Source organism: Haemorhous mexicanus, chromosome 20, assembly GCF_027477595.1.
Source record: "Haemorhous mexicanus isolate bHaeMex1 chromosome 20, bHaeMex1.pri, whole genome shotgun sequence".
Classification (NCBI taxonomy): domain Eukaryota; kingdom Metazoa; phylum Chordata; class Aves; order Passeriformes; family Fringillidae; genus Haemorhous; species Haemorhous mexicanus.
Genome location: NC_082360.1, coordinates 7,767,755 through 7,783,734, shown reverse-complemented (window position 1 = coordinate 7,783,734; position 15,980 = coordinate 7,767,755). Strand labels below are relative to the sequence as shown.

General features: G+C 46.4%; 1 protein-coding gene across 4 annotated transcripts in view; it reads right to left on the bottom strand.

The window, feature by feature from the left end:
* RAB11FIP4 (RAB11 family interacting protein 4) overlaps positions 1-15,980 on the bottom strand; it is a 119,991-nt gene that overhangs the window by 19,618 nt on the left and 84,393 nt on the right. For 2 of the 4 annotated variants that reach the window (XM_059864497.1, XM_059864498.1), the window contains exon 4: positions 257-480. In XM_059864497.1, coding sequence (XP_059720480.1) covers positions 257-480 — 224 coding nt within the window. Of the gene's footprint in view, positions 1-256; positions 481-11,381; positions 11,556-11,621; positions 11,750-15,980 lie in introns of those variants that run through there. The other 2 variants (XM_059864500.1, XM_059864499.1) reach the window with 2 other exon arrangements.

The following is a 15,980-nucleotide window of genomic DNA, read 5'->3' as shown; positions in this document are numbered from 1 at the left end:
AGATGCTATTGCAGTGATGTGTTCTGGAGAGACCCAATGCTTTCACTTCAACACAGAATGTGCAAGTCCTGTGAGCGCTCACAGAACGTGCCAGAAGGAGCCAGGACCGAGGCTATCTAAGCCACTTAGAGGACCTGGACATCCATCCCCCTTATGTTGTAAATGGATGTTAAGTTCCTAAATCCATCATCCGTCCTCAGCCTCACCCAGGAGGGATTAGCCACATAAAGGCTCCTTCCTCCCTGGCACTACTCACTTGTCACCAGGCAGGAAGAGGCCACCGAGCACGCCGTCCTTGTCCTCGCTCCGACACACGTCCGAGGCCTCGGAGCTCTGGGCGCTCTCGATGGCACTGTCCATGTCAGACTCATGGTGAACCTCCTGCTGGGCCAGAGTCATCGCCTCCTCATCAGGAAACAGCTCCAACTCGCTGTAGGTGCTTTCGCTGTCCAAGTAGGCACAGTCCTGGATTTCACCGCCCTGGCACAAGGAAAATTGGGAGTCAGTTCAGATCAACCCTGAAGGCAGCTCAGCAGACACAGGAGAAGCAACAAGACACTCTCTGGATGCCCTGGTAAGCAAGAGTGACACTGAATAAAAGCCATGAAACAAAAAGCTGACCTGCTTTACAAAGCCAGCTCCTTCAAGCCACTATATCAGCCTGTACCTTCCAGAGGGACTCATGTACTGCCTCCGACTTCACAGGGGAGAAGGACACAACACCCAGCTATAAAATGCAGTCAGTTTTACCCTAATTCACTAACAAAATGTACTTGAAGTAATAAATATCCTCAAAGTTTTATAACGAAATTAGACATCTTTTGAGAGATTGTAATATATTAGTCACCAAGAGTTAGTTCTCTGATTAATATTAGAGATTAAACAAAAGCAAACCGGATAAGCCCAACAGTTTACCCTGTCTTTGAGGATGGACAAAAATTTGTAAGATGAAAAAAGAATTGGCAGGCATTAAATTGTTCAGGGTAAGTCTTGGTGACAATCAAAAATATATGAGAGCAGGAAAAAAAGGGCAAAAATCATCTCTTCCTGGAGCCACGTCTTGATTAAGTATCAACTAAAATAAGACATCATTCTCATTACTGCAACTCCTTGCTCTTGCTGTTTGCCCTCTCCCTCCCCCTCCTGCCCCACAAATACTAAGAATAGCCAAGACAAGCTGGGTTCTATTTGCTTGTCCCTGAGACACAAAAAAAATTTATTAATTGAAAAAATAAAGGCTAAGATTTTACTCTATCCTTTGATAAGCAGCCACACAATGCAGCTTTGACAATTCCCATCCAGCATGACACAAATAACTCAGAGCTGCAGAGCAAGTCCTGACTCAGAGCTCTACTCCAAAGCTCATCTGGAAGCTCCACAGGCAGCCTGAGCACTGAGCTACTGCTAGCAAGTGAAGCTTTTAAAGCTGAGTTTACTGGCACAAGGAATGAAGCATTTCATTCAGGGATATACCTCATGTTCAGGCACAACTGCCATCCCACCCAGGAATCCCAAGGCAGAGGCACTATCAGCAGCACTCCCTGCCCTGCTGGTGAGCATGTTTGCTGGGACAAACATGCTCACCAGTGGCACCACTCAGCTCCAAGTCCATCCCCTCAGCCTCTGGACACTCTTCTGCGGGAGCCAGGGAGGCGCAAACCCACTTTTGCAGAACCAGTGATGTTCTGTGCTGATGACACCAACTGTCTTTTCAGCTTCAACAGGAAAAGAGGCAGAAGCTGCAGCTTTTCAAGATTTGCAGAAACTCCTGTTAGAAATGCAGGTCTCACCATCCAGCTTTTTCCTGAAATACCAATTTATTTAACTCTGAAATCTCTTCAGCATATGGAGGTTGAAGAAATTCCAAACAACCCCACCTGCTCAAATCTCATTAACTAATATATACCCCAGCAGGGAAAAGGACAGAACTGCCTGCTGTTTTTGAAACTCCAGGTACACACTCAGAGCGGACACCTGGATGCTCTTCTAGCTGAGCTTTCAACAAGCCTTCCAGATTAACAAGCAATGTCAGTGAAACACCTGGCACTATTCAAAAAGCCCTTTCCCACTTTTCTGTGTCAGCTTTATTATGCCTAAAACTTTCCTGAGGTATTGCTTCAAGACGTGTCCCAAAGGATTTATCCTTGGTCTATATCACACAGTACTTATTGAAGCCACACTGCCTCGTGCAATCAAATTCACAGCTCTGAGCTCCAGCCCCTCACCCCCAGGGGGTCCAGGTCTGGCAGGTCAGACAGCAGCCCTGGAACCTGCCCTGCCTCAGCCCCGGGTTCTTCAGCACACCTGACCCGCACCCTCCCAAAGCCAGCAGGGACAACACCACTGCTGCTCTTTGCAAATTACCTTGGGAGCTACAAATAGTACAAGCAGAAAGTCCTTTTTAGTAGGGTGTTGAAAAAGCAAAGATTGCAAAGAGCAATGACAATGTTTCAGAAGTGCCCAGAAGTGTTTATTTATCTAACATTTTCCCGAAGTTTCCTCCCCCACTCTGAGCCCCACAGGCACAGACATTATTTTCTTAACAAGTTTAATGCAATAAAGCCTGATTGCTATTATGGAATTGCACCAGCTGGTAAAAGTCTGATCCAGGAGGGAAAGAGAGGGGCAAGCAGTACACAGTGGAACCCTGAAGCTCCCAATAAGCATGTGTTTTTCAGAGATCTTGGAGAAGTCTCTGCTTAAGCAAGTTTTTACAGCAGGAAAATCTCTCCGGTATTTAACAAATTAACACAAGGAAGTAAAGGTCAAGAAGATCACGAAAGACTCCCCTTTTTGCTCCCTGTAGGTAACACCACACATTTGCTTGTTCTAATAATAGCAACTGAGGTGCTCTCTGAAGAGTCCACTAACAATTAAATGTGCAGTGTCATCTCTATGGGCTTCTCCTCTCTGTCCCTTTCTAGCAACCTTCACACATTTACTTGTATGGGAGAGCTGAGTGACACCACAGCACAGACTCCACTGTCCCCAGCCTGCTCAGTGCCAGAGATTCTTTTCCAAAGTGTAATTCCTCTATTCCTGCACTTTAAAGCCCTCTAAGGAAAAAAAAAAAAAAAGAGGGGAAAAAAAAAGGAAGAATAAAAGAAATTAGTTTTTGAAGGTGATGGTCCATCACAAGCCTCAACATCTGCTTTACAGTTTCTGAAATGACTCAGAAGACTGCCAGACTTGGAACCCCTCCTGGAAGCAGGTCCTCCCTTCTGCTGATCCCACCCTCGAGCAGGGGGAGCTCAGGGACTGATGGGGACTGGATAAATGGAGAACAGAGCCCAGCCCAGCTCCTTGGAGGAGGTTCCCCTCAGCTGCTCCCTCACAGAGGGAGAGCAGATGCCACATCCCAGGTTGCCAAGGCCCCTCTTCGCAAACTTGGCCCAACCCCAGTGCCTGATGCAAACGAAGTGGATGTTTAGGAAGCACAATCTCAGCTGCTCCCTGAGCTCCCTGCAAATGACACACTGAAGACCCCAGCCCTTTCAAAGCCAGCAGCACCTCGAATGACCCTGCCAGGAGCAGGAGGGCTCAGCTCCAGTCACTGTCAATTCCCACTTTAAAGTGCTCATGGTCCATCTCCAATTGGTGCTAACAATTTCAGGCAATGCACAGCAGCCAGGATCAGCGACAGCCACTGTGCTCCAGCCTGTTCCTTGTGGGCAGAACTACACGATGTACCACTGAGCTTTAAAAGCTTAGGGATGTGGAATCCCTGCCCCCTGAAAATACAATACTCCTGGCACACGGGGACCTCTCGAGCAGATCCTGTAAAGCACGGAACTCAGGGAACACCACTGTGGTGTCTCCTCAGCTCCCTGGGTGAAACCAGCCTCCAGTACAACTGTCACAATCACACATTGAATTAAAACTTTTCCTTCTGTGGCCTAAATAATCAGTAGAAGAACACAGACAAAGAGACAAAGCATCTTTAAAACAACTAATACAGGTTTAAGTAAGCTATTACAAGACAATAGAATCAGGCTGTGTTGCTGGTAAACAATATACAGGCATCCACACCTTACTGAGTAAAGCTATAAGTTATTTGAAGCTGTAATTGTTCAGTGATCATGGTTTCTCGCAGAACTGTACTTCCAATGATGACATCTAGCACAAGCTGCTTATAAACCACACCTAAGGAAATTAAAGTGAAAAAAAAAGGGGGGGGGGGCTGATTGTACACATTAGCCTCTCAAATTATTCCTTCATAGTTTAGATATATACAGTATTTCATGTACCAAATTAGAGGTTGGCAAGAACAAGTGTTATTCAGGTAGCCTCAAGAGAGCTAACTTGAGATTAAGGAGAGTTTAAGAAGTTTAAAGATGAATAGACACTTCTAGCCTGAGTCATTTGTTTCCAGTGCACATGTCATTAGCAGAAACCAGCCAAGAGAATGAGGTTCTGACGACTTGAATATGAATCACTGGGGCTGTCATTCTCCTAGGCAGCTCCCTTCTTTGTTGGCTGAGTCAAAAGAGATAAAGCTGCTGCTTATGATCTTGGAAGAGTCTCATAAAAAGAAAACCCAACGCTGAACGTTAAAACACCACCAATACAACATAGCTGCGGGTATCTTTAAAGCCCTAAGTGGTTTGCACTTTATCCAATCGGATGCTCAAGATAACTCCAAGTGCTTCACAGGCAGCCGCCAGACACTTGTATAGCAACTGTTGAATATTCAGCAACAGTTTGCTCTATAGAAGCACCTGCTGCCCACAGATCCAAGGCCACTTCACAGAAACTAATGAATTCCCTTCCTGGAAAGAGGCTTTGTGTGACTGCATTGAAGGCAGATGAGTAAGCCCAGCCTGCCTTTCCAACAGCCACCCCAAACAGAAGCAGGAGCCAGAAGACAGCGATTCCCATGGATTCCTTCTGATCCTTGTGGGGCAGGAAAGCAGTGTCAGCATTAGGTGGGTATGGGAACACAGCTCTGCCTTGCCCTGCACTGACCCGACTGGGCTTTCCCAGGTTGGAAGCAATCTCCGAAATAGGCATATAAAGCAGCTGAAAGCTAGAAACTTGGCTGACAGACAGGCTACATGACATGCCTACATCAATACTTTCATGCTGAAGAGCAAGCCTTGTTAAAATTCACTCCCATCACAGCCAAATCACCAACACCCCTGACATTTAGACAGCCTCACAGTATGCCAGAGGAGACAGGGAAGAAAAGAGGATCCAAGTATCCCACCACTCTGCAATCTGATTAGTAAGAGCTGGACCCATCACACACGACCAGAAACAAGAAATGCCACATGCAGACCAGCCACGGCCCTTCCTTCACCAGGATCATGCCTCTGACCCCTCTGACAAGCTGAATCTGATGTGGGACAGATAGAAGCCTGAGTCCCTGCACCTTCCCCAGCCACTTTCTTCCCAGCCAAAGCACAGGAAAAGTCACCTCACCACAACTGCAAGAGGTGCCATGTGGAGGTGTGCCAGGCTTGGTCTCAGATGAAAGTTACTGACTGTTGCACTCTATCGTAAGAGAAAATCCAGGCTCTCTCATCTTTATTTAAGCAGCCACTGCATTGGAAGGCAAGTATTCTCTTAATTACCGACTGACAAAGAAGGGTGTGAAGCATTTCTCCCTAACGTGTTTTAGAAACAGCCACTCCTCTACAAACATTTGCATATTTACACCAAGTGGGCTACATGTTTTAAAGCACAGGTTTTCCCCAGCCTATTTCCTTTCCTTTTCAGTTGTCAGGCAGAGGTGGGGAGGTGCTGATCTACCCTTTGATTTGACGGGAACAGGAGAGATGAGGAAGAGCCAGAAGAGGAAAATATAGGAGCACTGAGACCACAACATGTGCCTCCGTGCCCATGACGTGAGAGAGCTCCCACCCACGGCAGGATCCCTCCTGCCCACATCTGGCTCTTGCCCACATCTTTCTCTCTCTCACCCAGGCTGCTGTGCCTGTGCACAGGGGAGAGCAGGCTGCTCACAGGCAGGCTGATGGGGGAGGGAGGAAGTCACACAAACCACTTCCATCTCCTGCTGCGCAACACGGAAGAACACCCTGTCTCCCAGTGTAACTGGGAATATAAAATCTCTCCAAGTTCAAGACCAGCATGCAGAGCACGAATATTCTACTAAACTGTTCAAATATGAACTTATTTAGGGCCAAAAGTTAGTTTGGTCAACGCAACAGCTTCCTGTGATTGTTTAGTTACTCAAATCTAATACTTGAAGCTCAGTTTAAGGCAAAGCTTCACACATTGTTGTGGGTATTGGAAGGAACTTCTAGGGGCAAGATTATTCCTAAAATCCAGATCTTGGATTGAGTGCTGGACAGCATCCTAGAAAGGCACTGAGGAGTCCCCAGAGAAGAGGGCAAGCCCGTGCTGCAGTGCACTGCCAGCCTCCCCCCCTCTGCAGGATAACATCTGTCTCTCTACAATTGTGCAATTCAACGACAACAGGTTTCGACTGGAAGACCAAGCTTCAGCTTCTGGGCTGTTCCTGCTGAGGAGAGGGCACAGAGGTTCTCAAAGGCTGCTCTGTGCTCTGGCTGGGAAGTTCAAAGTGACATCGTGCCTTTTCCAAGGCAGAGGAGAAAGGCCATGTGCAGCCAGGAGCCAGCCAGGGAACACAGGAGTCAGGAGTGTTTACACTCTGCTGTCACTTTAATTGGCCATAATGGAGATGCCAGACCTCATCATATGCAGGGTCCAGATCCAAGCACTCCTTTTCACAGGTCATTGTTTATGCTCTGGAAGTTTTAGCATTAAAAGGCTTTAGCAGACTGCTAATTTGATCCGCTGAAGAAAGTAAAAAAATTAAAAGTTCTTCCTTTTACTTTAAAGTTGTGTCCCATCACTCCCTGGGCTGCTCCCCACTACTGGACTATGATACACTCATCAGCCATCACTGGAGGGTCATCAAAGCAAGGAGAATCCCTTTGCAGATGAAAAAACATCCTAATTTGCAGTGTTAGGAATAAAAGTGCCTTACCTTCAGCATGGATGGGGCAAGCACATCAACCAGAGTTCAGATTTAAACCCACCACATCGTTTGGCACTTTGCTGCAGCATTGCTTAAGGCACTTTTACCTCTGAACTGCAAGACAGTTTCCTTTTTTTTCACATATCTAAAAAAAGTGGTGTGAAGTGGCACCGTGATGACACACCACAAATATGTCACAAACATCACTCAGGAAACTCCCTACTTCTGTCCACTCCAGTAGGAGAAGAAACGAGATCTAACTACCCGAAAAGTCTCTGGTAACATTTCTAGAGTGAAATGCTTGTGACTGTGCAAGCTGCCAGGCCTCCTCAGAGTGGTAACACGGCCCTTCCCACAGAGTGAGCTGCTGGGACAGCCCACAGCAGGTACCCCCTGCCACCCCCTCCTCCTGGACAGGGAGCTGTATGTTCAAATGAGCTGTGGGCAACTCAGCATCACCTTCGTGCTGCGTGTGGGAGTGCTGCAGAGCTTGGTTTATAAAAGCTGGTATACAACTTTAAAAAATACTCATACTTGCCTAAAAAGATCTGCAGAGCAGATAATACATGTGACATAATGAACCCTCTTGAGAAGCCTTTGCCTTGAGATGAGACAATCTCATTCTATTTTTAAAGTCAGAACGGCAGTAACAGGGAGGGAGGACAGAAAATGTCAAACTCTCAGCAGGGTTTGCTGCCTGGGTCTGTGGCTGAGCCCCTGCTGAACCTGCCAGCAGGGCCACGAGGGCAGCTCTGGCACACTGGGGGCAGCAGCATTCACCATTCCTTTGGCAGCAACCCTTGGGGGCAAAACTGTGCCCAGGGTAGTGTCCGGGGTGCCCCGGGCAGATGTCACAGCATTCCTCACACAGCAATCACAGATCTGCAGCTCATGGTCAAAGGCACCCAAAGACCTCCCAGTACAGACCAGTCCTAAAACCAGGGGTCACAGACTATGTTACTTTGAAGCAATGGTTCAAGTGAACACCTATGCTGACAAAGAGCTGGAGGCTGCCTTCAAAAAAATGTCCTAATGCCTAAGGCACAGTTCAGCACTCACTTCTCAGTCCAGACCCATCATTAACCAGCTCGAAGTTACAAGATGCTCCCTGCCAGTGGTGGTTGCTGCTCAGGGGACAGTCGAGCTCACACCCAACATGTTTTCCTTAACCAGCCACAAGGTCACCCTGCGGGGCCTCAATAAATAACAAAACCCTTGCATCACACTTGCCCCGGGCGCTGCAGGCACACCGGAGAAGAGCTCCCTGAGCTGACTTAGAGCTGCCCCAGCCCCTGGGAGAGGAGGAGGAGGGGGAGGAAGCACCTCCTGGCACCTCCACTGCACCATTAGGCACAAACAGCGTGAAGAACAGGAAGAAGCTGTCCCAGGCAGGAACAGTTCTGCCTGTGTCTTAGCTAATTATTCACAGGAACACTGGTCAAACTCCCTTCCCCCAAGGAATTTGGAAACTCTAATTTTTGCACTTATTTTCTATACTACTGCAAGTCTGGTCTCCAGCAAACACAAGGAAATAAAGCCATTTAAAGAAAAACAAAAAAAAAAAAAAGTTTTTGCCTCACAACTCATACTTTTGTCTTGCCACCACCCGGGTTAGATTACACTGCAGTCTCCAGCAGGGAGGGATGCTTGGGGAATGGGAGCAATTTCAGACCCCAAGAGGTAGAGAAACATCTCGAGTTTCTCCAACACAGTAAGAAGTCCAGCCATGCCTGATGAGGAGTAGTTTACGTTGGCAAGCAGAGGGAAAGCATTAAGGATGTGGCTTTGCTGTAGTTTATACAGAAACACTTCCCAGAGCTCATTGGCCACTCTGAATGCAGACAAGCCTAAAAGGTAATTTACTTCATGTTTAAGAAATACTGAAGTAGCTCTGAAGAGCTCCTCATTAGGAGAAGAAAGGAGCTGCAGGACCTTGGCTGCTCTTCAGCTGGTGGCTGGGCAAATCACAGGTTAAGGCATTTCTGCTGCAGGAATAACTGGAATTGCAGCCTTTACCCAGCAAAGGCTGCAAGTGCTGAATTTTAAAAAAATGTAGTCTCTCCATCTATTTATAAAAGACATTTTATTTATTTTTAAACAAAGTCTCTCACATACCTGCTCTTTTTTTCAGTGAAAAAATGCTTTTTTTCAGGCTTTCCCCCTTTTTTTCAGTTTCTACGGTGAAGTTAAAGCATTTAATTGCAGAAAGGCTGCCATGCACATCATCGAGCTCCACACATGACAAACACAAACTAAGAACCCACCGATCATAGACCCTGGCTTGGTCAATAAGCTGGGGTTTTTTTGATTTACACAGCAAATACACAAAGGCAGGAGATACCTTTGAACCTGCACAGACAAAGCAGATGGGAACCAAGGATTTCTAAGATTAGGCTGCAAACTGAAAACACAATTCAAAGCAGAATCATATGCAGAGACCCCCTACTACTAACCAGCAGTATTCATTATTAGGTGCAACACAGTGCCCAAAGCACTGTTCTGTGCTGTCAGGAAGCACTTACAGAGCCTGTCCTGTGTTTGGTGCAGCAATCAACCTAAATGACTAAAGAAAGTACAAAAGGAGTGGCATTATTATGCTGCATTTCAGAATTTTAAGAGGTCAGCTACATAAACATGGTGAGCATTTGAAGATATTAATATCTGGATAATGGTTAATTCAGAAACAACCTATGATTAGTTTAATAACCACTTCAAGTGTTTCACTAAGACACTATTTAAAATAAAAAGTTAAGATCAAGCTATGCTCGACAGACGTAACAGCGCTGGTTAATCAATAACTGGAGCAAAGCAATTCCATTACCCCTGCTATTCTGGCATGGGAAGTGTTTTGTTTTGCATATGGCAAAGATTCCCCAACTACCCTGGTGGTAAGAGCCCTGTCAAGACAACCACAGCTGAGAAACATCTGCACATCAGGTGGCTTCTGGGAGACTTGCTGCTGTGTGCAGTAATTCTTCAAATAACAAACTTGAAAGAAACCCATTACAAATGATTTTGAAACTGCTTGGAGGCTGCCACATCTTGTGTTGGGTACAGATCACACTCCTCTCAGTTTGGGCAGATGCTGCCAAACAGCCAATAGAAGTTTCACCCTCCTTCTGTGCCTAGTTGTAAGAACAATACTCCACACTACTGCACAGATTTGGTGGTGACACCAAGTCATTCCCTACCTCCCCCAAAAATCAGAGGGATCACAGGCAGAAAAATAACTTATGTTGGGAAAGGGGAATCCAGTCCCATCACTGAAGCAATCCCCCCATTCACATGTCATCTGAATGGAATAAAACTATTTTCAACAGAAGTAGTTATGATAACATAACAACAAGGATCAAAATAATCACAAATTATACTAGTATATAAGTAATAATATAATATACTGGATACAAGTACCACAGAGTTCACATTTAGGGAGTCCATTCTGAACCCATTTCAGAAATTTTCTCCCATCTGTGCCTCCTCCTTACCCACAGTAGATAAATCAGCCGAATACCATGAGAATAAATAATTCTCTCTCCCCTTAAAGCCACCAACCTTAAAAATCTGCCACAAGCAATGAAAATATTGCTACTACCAAAGCAGCAACATTAAAATTCCACCTCAAAATCAGCGCAGCACACAGCAGTGAGGGCGCCTGCCTGTCCTGGGATCTCTAACCACATGTCACTTCTGCCTAACAGAAAAGCACAATTGCCCTTCTCCATTTCAGGGACACGACCAACTCCAGGCCAGGAACTGCTCACATCTACAAGATCTTGCTGTGAGCTGCTTTCATACGCTGCCAAACACATCTCGCTCAGGCCCATCGGGGGCACAACCACTTCACCCGCCGCACCAGGGCAATGCTGGTCCCACACGAGGGCTACAGGCAGCATCTGGAGCTCCAGCACAGGCTGTCGTGACAGCCACATACGAACCACAAATCATTTTTTTATGCCTATGTCACTAGCATCCCGGAGCCAGCAAATGCATTCAGAACCACATTTGGGTATTGAAAACATTCAACAATAAGTAATGGCAATCCAAACACATTGCCAGCACCACAGAAAATAATTACAGAGCAAGCCCCCTGCTTGCAATCATCCTAAAAAGTACTCGTTTTTCCTCTTCTTCCCCTTTTAAAGGTTTAAACCCCAGGTATTTGGGCACCTCCAGGTTCCAGAGCTGAGAGCCGTAAGAGGCTCAGCTATGCAGGAAGACATCTGCCTCTTCCCCTACACTCCCACTGCACCCCACACAGCTGCTGACAGACACATACGCTTTTAGATTTTCCCGTATAACAACATCCCCAGGACCCGCTCACTTCCATAGCGAGCCCAACCTTCTAGCACACACAACTCTGGAGCGAAAATCCCCTCCTTCAGCAAACAAGAAAAAAACCCAGCAGATTTCGCTCTACCTGCAATTTGATGCATTTCACGAAAACGCCGATACCGCACCAAAAACCCCAGCGATGCTTTCCCCGCTCGCTCCTGGATCCCCAGAGCAGAGCGGCCTCAAGGATCCCCCTTCCATCACGGATCCCCCTCTCCTCACGCTGCAGCCCCGGCGCGGGTTCCCCCCAGGGGCAGAGCGAGAGCCCGCGCCGGAGCTGCGGCGTGGAAAACCCCCAAAACCCCGCCGCAAACTTCCTCCTCACCCCGCAGGAGACACCGGCCGGTTCCCGCCTCCTCCTCCTCCTCCTCCTGCCGGGCTGCCCGTACCTGGCTCGGCGCCGGGAGGTCGGCGCCGTCCCACGCCCCGTCCCCGCCCCGCATGGAGGGCGGGCGGAGCGCGGCCCCGCGGGGCGGGCAACAGTTGGAGCATCCCCGCCCCGCCGTTGCCGGGCGACGCGGAGGGGCCGGGGCCAGCCTCGGGTACCCGGGAGCCGCCACCGCCAGCGCGGGGTCCGGGCGGTGGGCGGACAGCGGCGGGAAGGTCCCCGCAGCACGGGCTGTGTGCGGTTCGGTGTTGTGCTCCTGTGGGTGGCAGTGACGCGCGCCCGACCCCGCTCCTGGGTTTAGTCGTAGTCACTCGGTTTTGCTCAAAAATAATGCGGTATTGCTCAAAATTATCTGTAATTAAAATTATGCGCAATTGCTGGTGAGAGGGGAAGATGCCTAGGGTTCCTGAGGAATGAAATGTGGCTTAAAACCTGATTAAAAGCCGATTAATTATCTCTATATTATATAATGATATATTATATAACTTTGTATTATATAGAAAAAAAATTGATCTAATGATATGTTTATTAGTTATATATATGCATGTTTATATGTAATTTATATGTTTTTATATAATCATAAGTGTGTAAATGGCACAGCTTGCCCAGAGAACCTGTGGAAGCCCTACCCACTAGTGTTCAAGGCCAGGGTGGACAGGGCCTCCCCACCCCAGGGTTATGGACAATCTTCCTGCAGGTGGTGGGTGTGCAGGAACACATCTGAGATGGAACAGAATAATTTTCACAGACTGATTTTGGATTTCTGATACTTCATAGGTGAAATGGTTGCAGTAGCAGGCACTGAGGGCTGTCAGGTCCCCAGGCAGGGACAATCTCTTGGGGGCATCAGGGTTCACAGGGGACAGCCTCACCTGCCTGGTGTACCCCCATTCCTACAAGAGAGTCACAACCGAACACATGTACAGCCTCCCTGCATGGTGACAGGCTAAAGCATCCTCAGTGTGCCCAAAAGAAAACAGATCCTGTTAGGAAGTGATGTCTGTTTTGTCCTTGATTTTAATCCCTTTAGTTACAAGATAATGAGAAGCAAAACAAAAAGGCTGAGAACAGTCACACTGACTTTGTTATTTTATATTCACTTTACTTCTTGGAAGTTGTGTAATTTCCTTTTTTGCAACACCTCATAAGAGCTGTGCTGTCTGTGCTAATAAAGGAAAAAAAAGAGAAAAAGAAAGAAAAGAAAGAAAAGAAAGAAAGAGAGAAAGAGAGAAAGAGAGAGAGAGAGAGAAAGAAAGAAAAAAGAAAGAAAGAAAGAAAGAAAGAAAGAAAGAAAGAAAGAAAGAAAGAAAGAAAGAAAGAAAGAAAGAAAGAGAAAAAGAAAGAAAGAAAGAGAAAAGGAAGGAGGAAAAAAAATCTGTTTCAGAGGCTTTGCAGCATTAGACAACAAGACAGGAAGGGGAATACAAAAAAAACATTTTTCCATAAAATTTCTATCGGGGAGCCAAACCCTGCCCTTATTGACTGTCAGAGTTGCTGCATCACACATGGAAGGAAACACCATCCTGCAGATTCAGCCAGCAAACAAACACCTCCCTCCCAACTGTAATGGCACTGAAAGTCTTGGAAAAGGAAAGAATCCCCAGCCCTTACCCTGCCATTTGACCTGGCCATATTCCAAAGCCTGTCTTTAATGTCACCTCCAGGTATTTCAGAAGGGGCAAAGCTCTTTGGGGTGTACTTTTGGAACAGTGCTTATACACAGAGTTACAAAGATGCTGTAAATGTAAATCCCTGAAAGATCACTTAAGTACTTTATACTTCTAAAATATTCTGGACTTTATTGTGTCCAAAGACAGGGCGTTTTCCAGAGAGGCCCAAAAGTTACTTGAAGCAAAGGATAAGGAAATTCTCAGAAAACAGAGCGAAGCAGGCAGATACAAGCCCATCTACCAGCTAACATCTCATCTCCCATGTATTCCCTGAACCTACCCTCATTTTCATCACAGCCAGCAACTCCTAAGTGTAAAACATTGCTATTCAGAAAGCAAAAGAAGAGAAGAAAATTAATCAGCCCCAATTCTTATATATATGCAATGCTTAAAGCAATTCACTGAACTTGACCCTTTTTGCAGTTCATTGAAAGAAAATGAAAAGAATTCCATCTCTGCTGAGCAGAGAAATTTTGGAAGGGCGGGGGATGCCTGAGGTTTAGTGTAACAAGGTGTAACAGCAACAGATGAAAGCCAAGCACAGCTTCAGCCAGCACAGACTGCCGTCCCCACGTGTGCAAGGAGGTCACTGGGACTCGGCAGCGCACAGCTCAGCACAAGGGGACCCTGCAGACCCTGAGGTGGCAGTGGGGCTCCAGACCCTTCCTGTTCGGGGGCTCTCCCGGGAAGCTGAGAAGCTGATAATGAACGGTGCAACAGGAATCAAAACCCCCTCCCCAACATCCTCCTATTCACTGATTTAAATGAATGGCAAAGCAATTTCAACAAGACAGATTTAGGGATAGACAACTTCACTGCTTTTTAAATAGGACACTTCTAAAGTCTGCTTTTCCTTTCAGTATTCAATTTGAGAGAGTGAGGGGCTCACTGCACAATAAACAACTTTTACACATGAAATAATTACCTGCATGGTACATTTTGTAATTGTTTCCTGAAAGATGCAAGTTGGAAGTGTTTGTATTGTTACACAGATCAGGCACTTCTATGGACATTATGAAACCTGACAATTACAGAACCATTACCCAACACAGATCTACTTTCAACAGCTTGTGATGAGAAAAACATAAAATAAGCATTTAACAGATAAAGCAGCAATAGTTAAAATGAATATTATAATAGAACTGTTAAGAACATATGCACAACTGTGTGGTACACCTGCTGAACACCCTACTCAGTTTGCTACCCAGGGCTTTGATATTTATTACATAGTAATGATTGAGAAGGCACAAATCTCTCATTGATAGATGCATTTCTCATAAAGGTCCTAGAAAATGTATGGACTTTAGACAATCACTCCTCATTAAGGAGCGACTGTATAAAATCTTTATTAAGTAATAACCCTAGCTATAATACAGGTTCATTTCTCACTTCATTAAAGCTAAGCCTGATTAAGTAGAGATTATTATAAGCTGCCTTTGATCTCCATTGAGACAAAAACCTTATTTTTACACATTTCATGGTAAAGTGATAATTTTCTGTTTAATATGATTTAAGATTTGTTTCCTACAAAGGAAAAAGCAGAGCACACTGTCATGGCTGAGGTTGGGCAGGTGACCATCACTGGCTTCTCTTGAAGGAATGAGGATTAATTTTGGGAGTGACACAGGCCTTTAAGTGCTTCATGCCTAAGAGCAGCAAGGGTGCAGAGGAAGGGTGTCTGCATGTCTGCTGGGACAGCAGCTTCCGCCTGCTGCAGCTGCAGCTCAACTGAGTCAGCACCACTGGAGGAGAGCTTGCGTGAGACATTTTCCCCATCTGAGACTGAAGCCTATTCTCCTGTCACAATTTCAGGCAGCTGAGGAATTTGTGCAGGTTAGTGACTGCTCAGATGACCACAGACCCTGAAATAGGCTCCAGGCTTTGTGTGTGTTGCAGAGCAGGCTCTGCACACTGAGATCCTCCTGAGCACAGTATTTGTGACCCATCAGCAGCAGACTTGCTGCCTTCCAGAGGAAAGCCCTTCAATGCCCACACTCATCCAGTGCCATAACTGCTGGGCCCTGGAAACGGCAGAGTGCCCCTTCATATTCACGTTCCACCTTAATTCATCTTGTTTTTTCCTAAGTCCCACCCTCCATATGCCACTTGTATTAAGTGTACCTGCAAAGTACCTGTGCTGAGTCCTGTCCAGGGTTTGAGCACGGTGACAAGGAGCTGTCAACAGAGAGTAAATTTTATCCTCATTACCACAGGAAAGAAAAGAGATGGGTATATTGGTAAAAGGATGCTTGGCACTGCCAGATTCCACAGAACTCCCAAACCAACACTATGCATCCTGAAAAAGGTGCTTGCAGAAGCATGCCAGAGAAAATCTGGGGAAAATATTCATTATTTGGGTGATTAGAAGAAGATTGCTGAATATATCACTGAGTGCCTAAATCAAAATCACTGCTGTCCCCTTCCCTTTGCGGGTGGAGAGGCATGGCAGAGAGCTGGAATGAGATGATCTTTAAGGTCCCTTCCAACCCAAACCATTCTATGATTCTGTGATTTCCAGTAGCACCCAGAGTGCCTGGTGAAACCAGGGGCTCCTGGCCAGGAAACACCCAGCAGGGCACATGATTGAAAGGGTTGATGGCAGAGAAACCTGCTGATCTGGCACAAA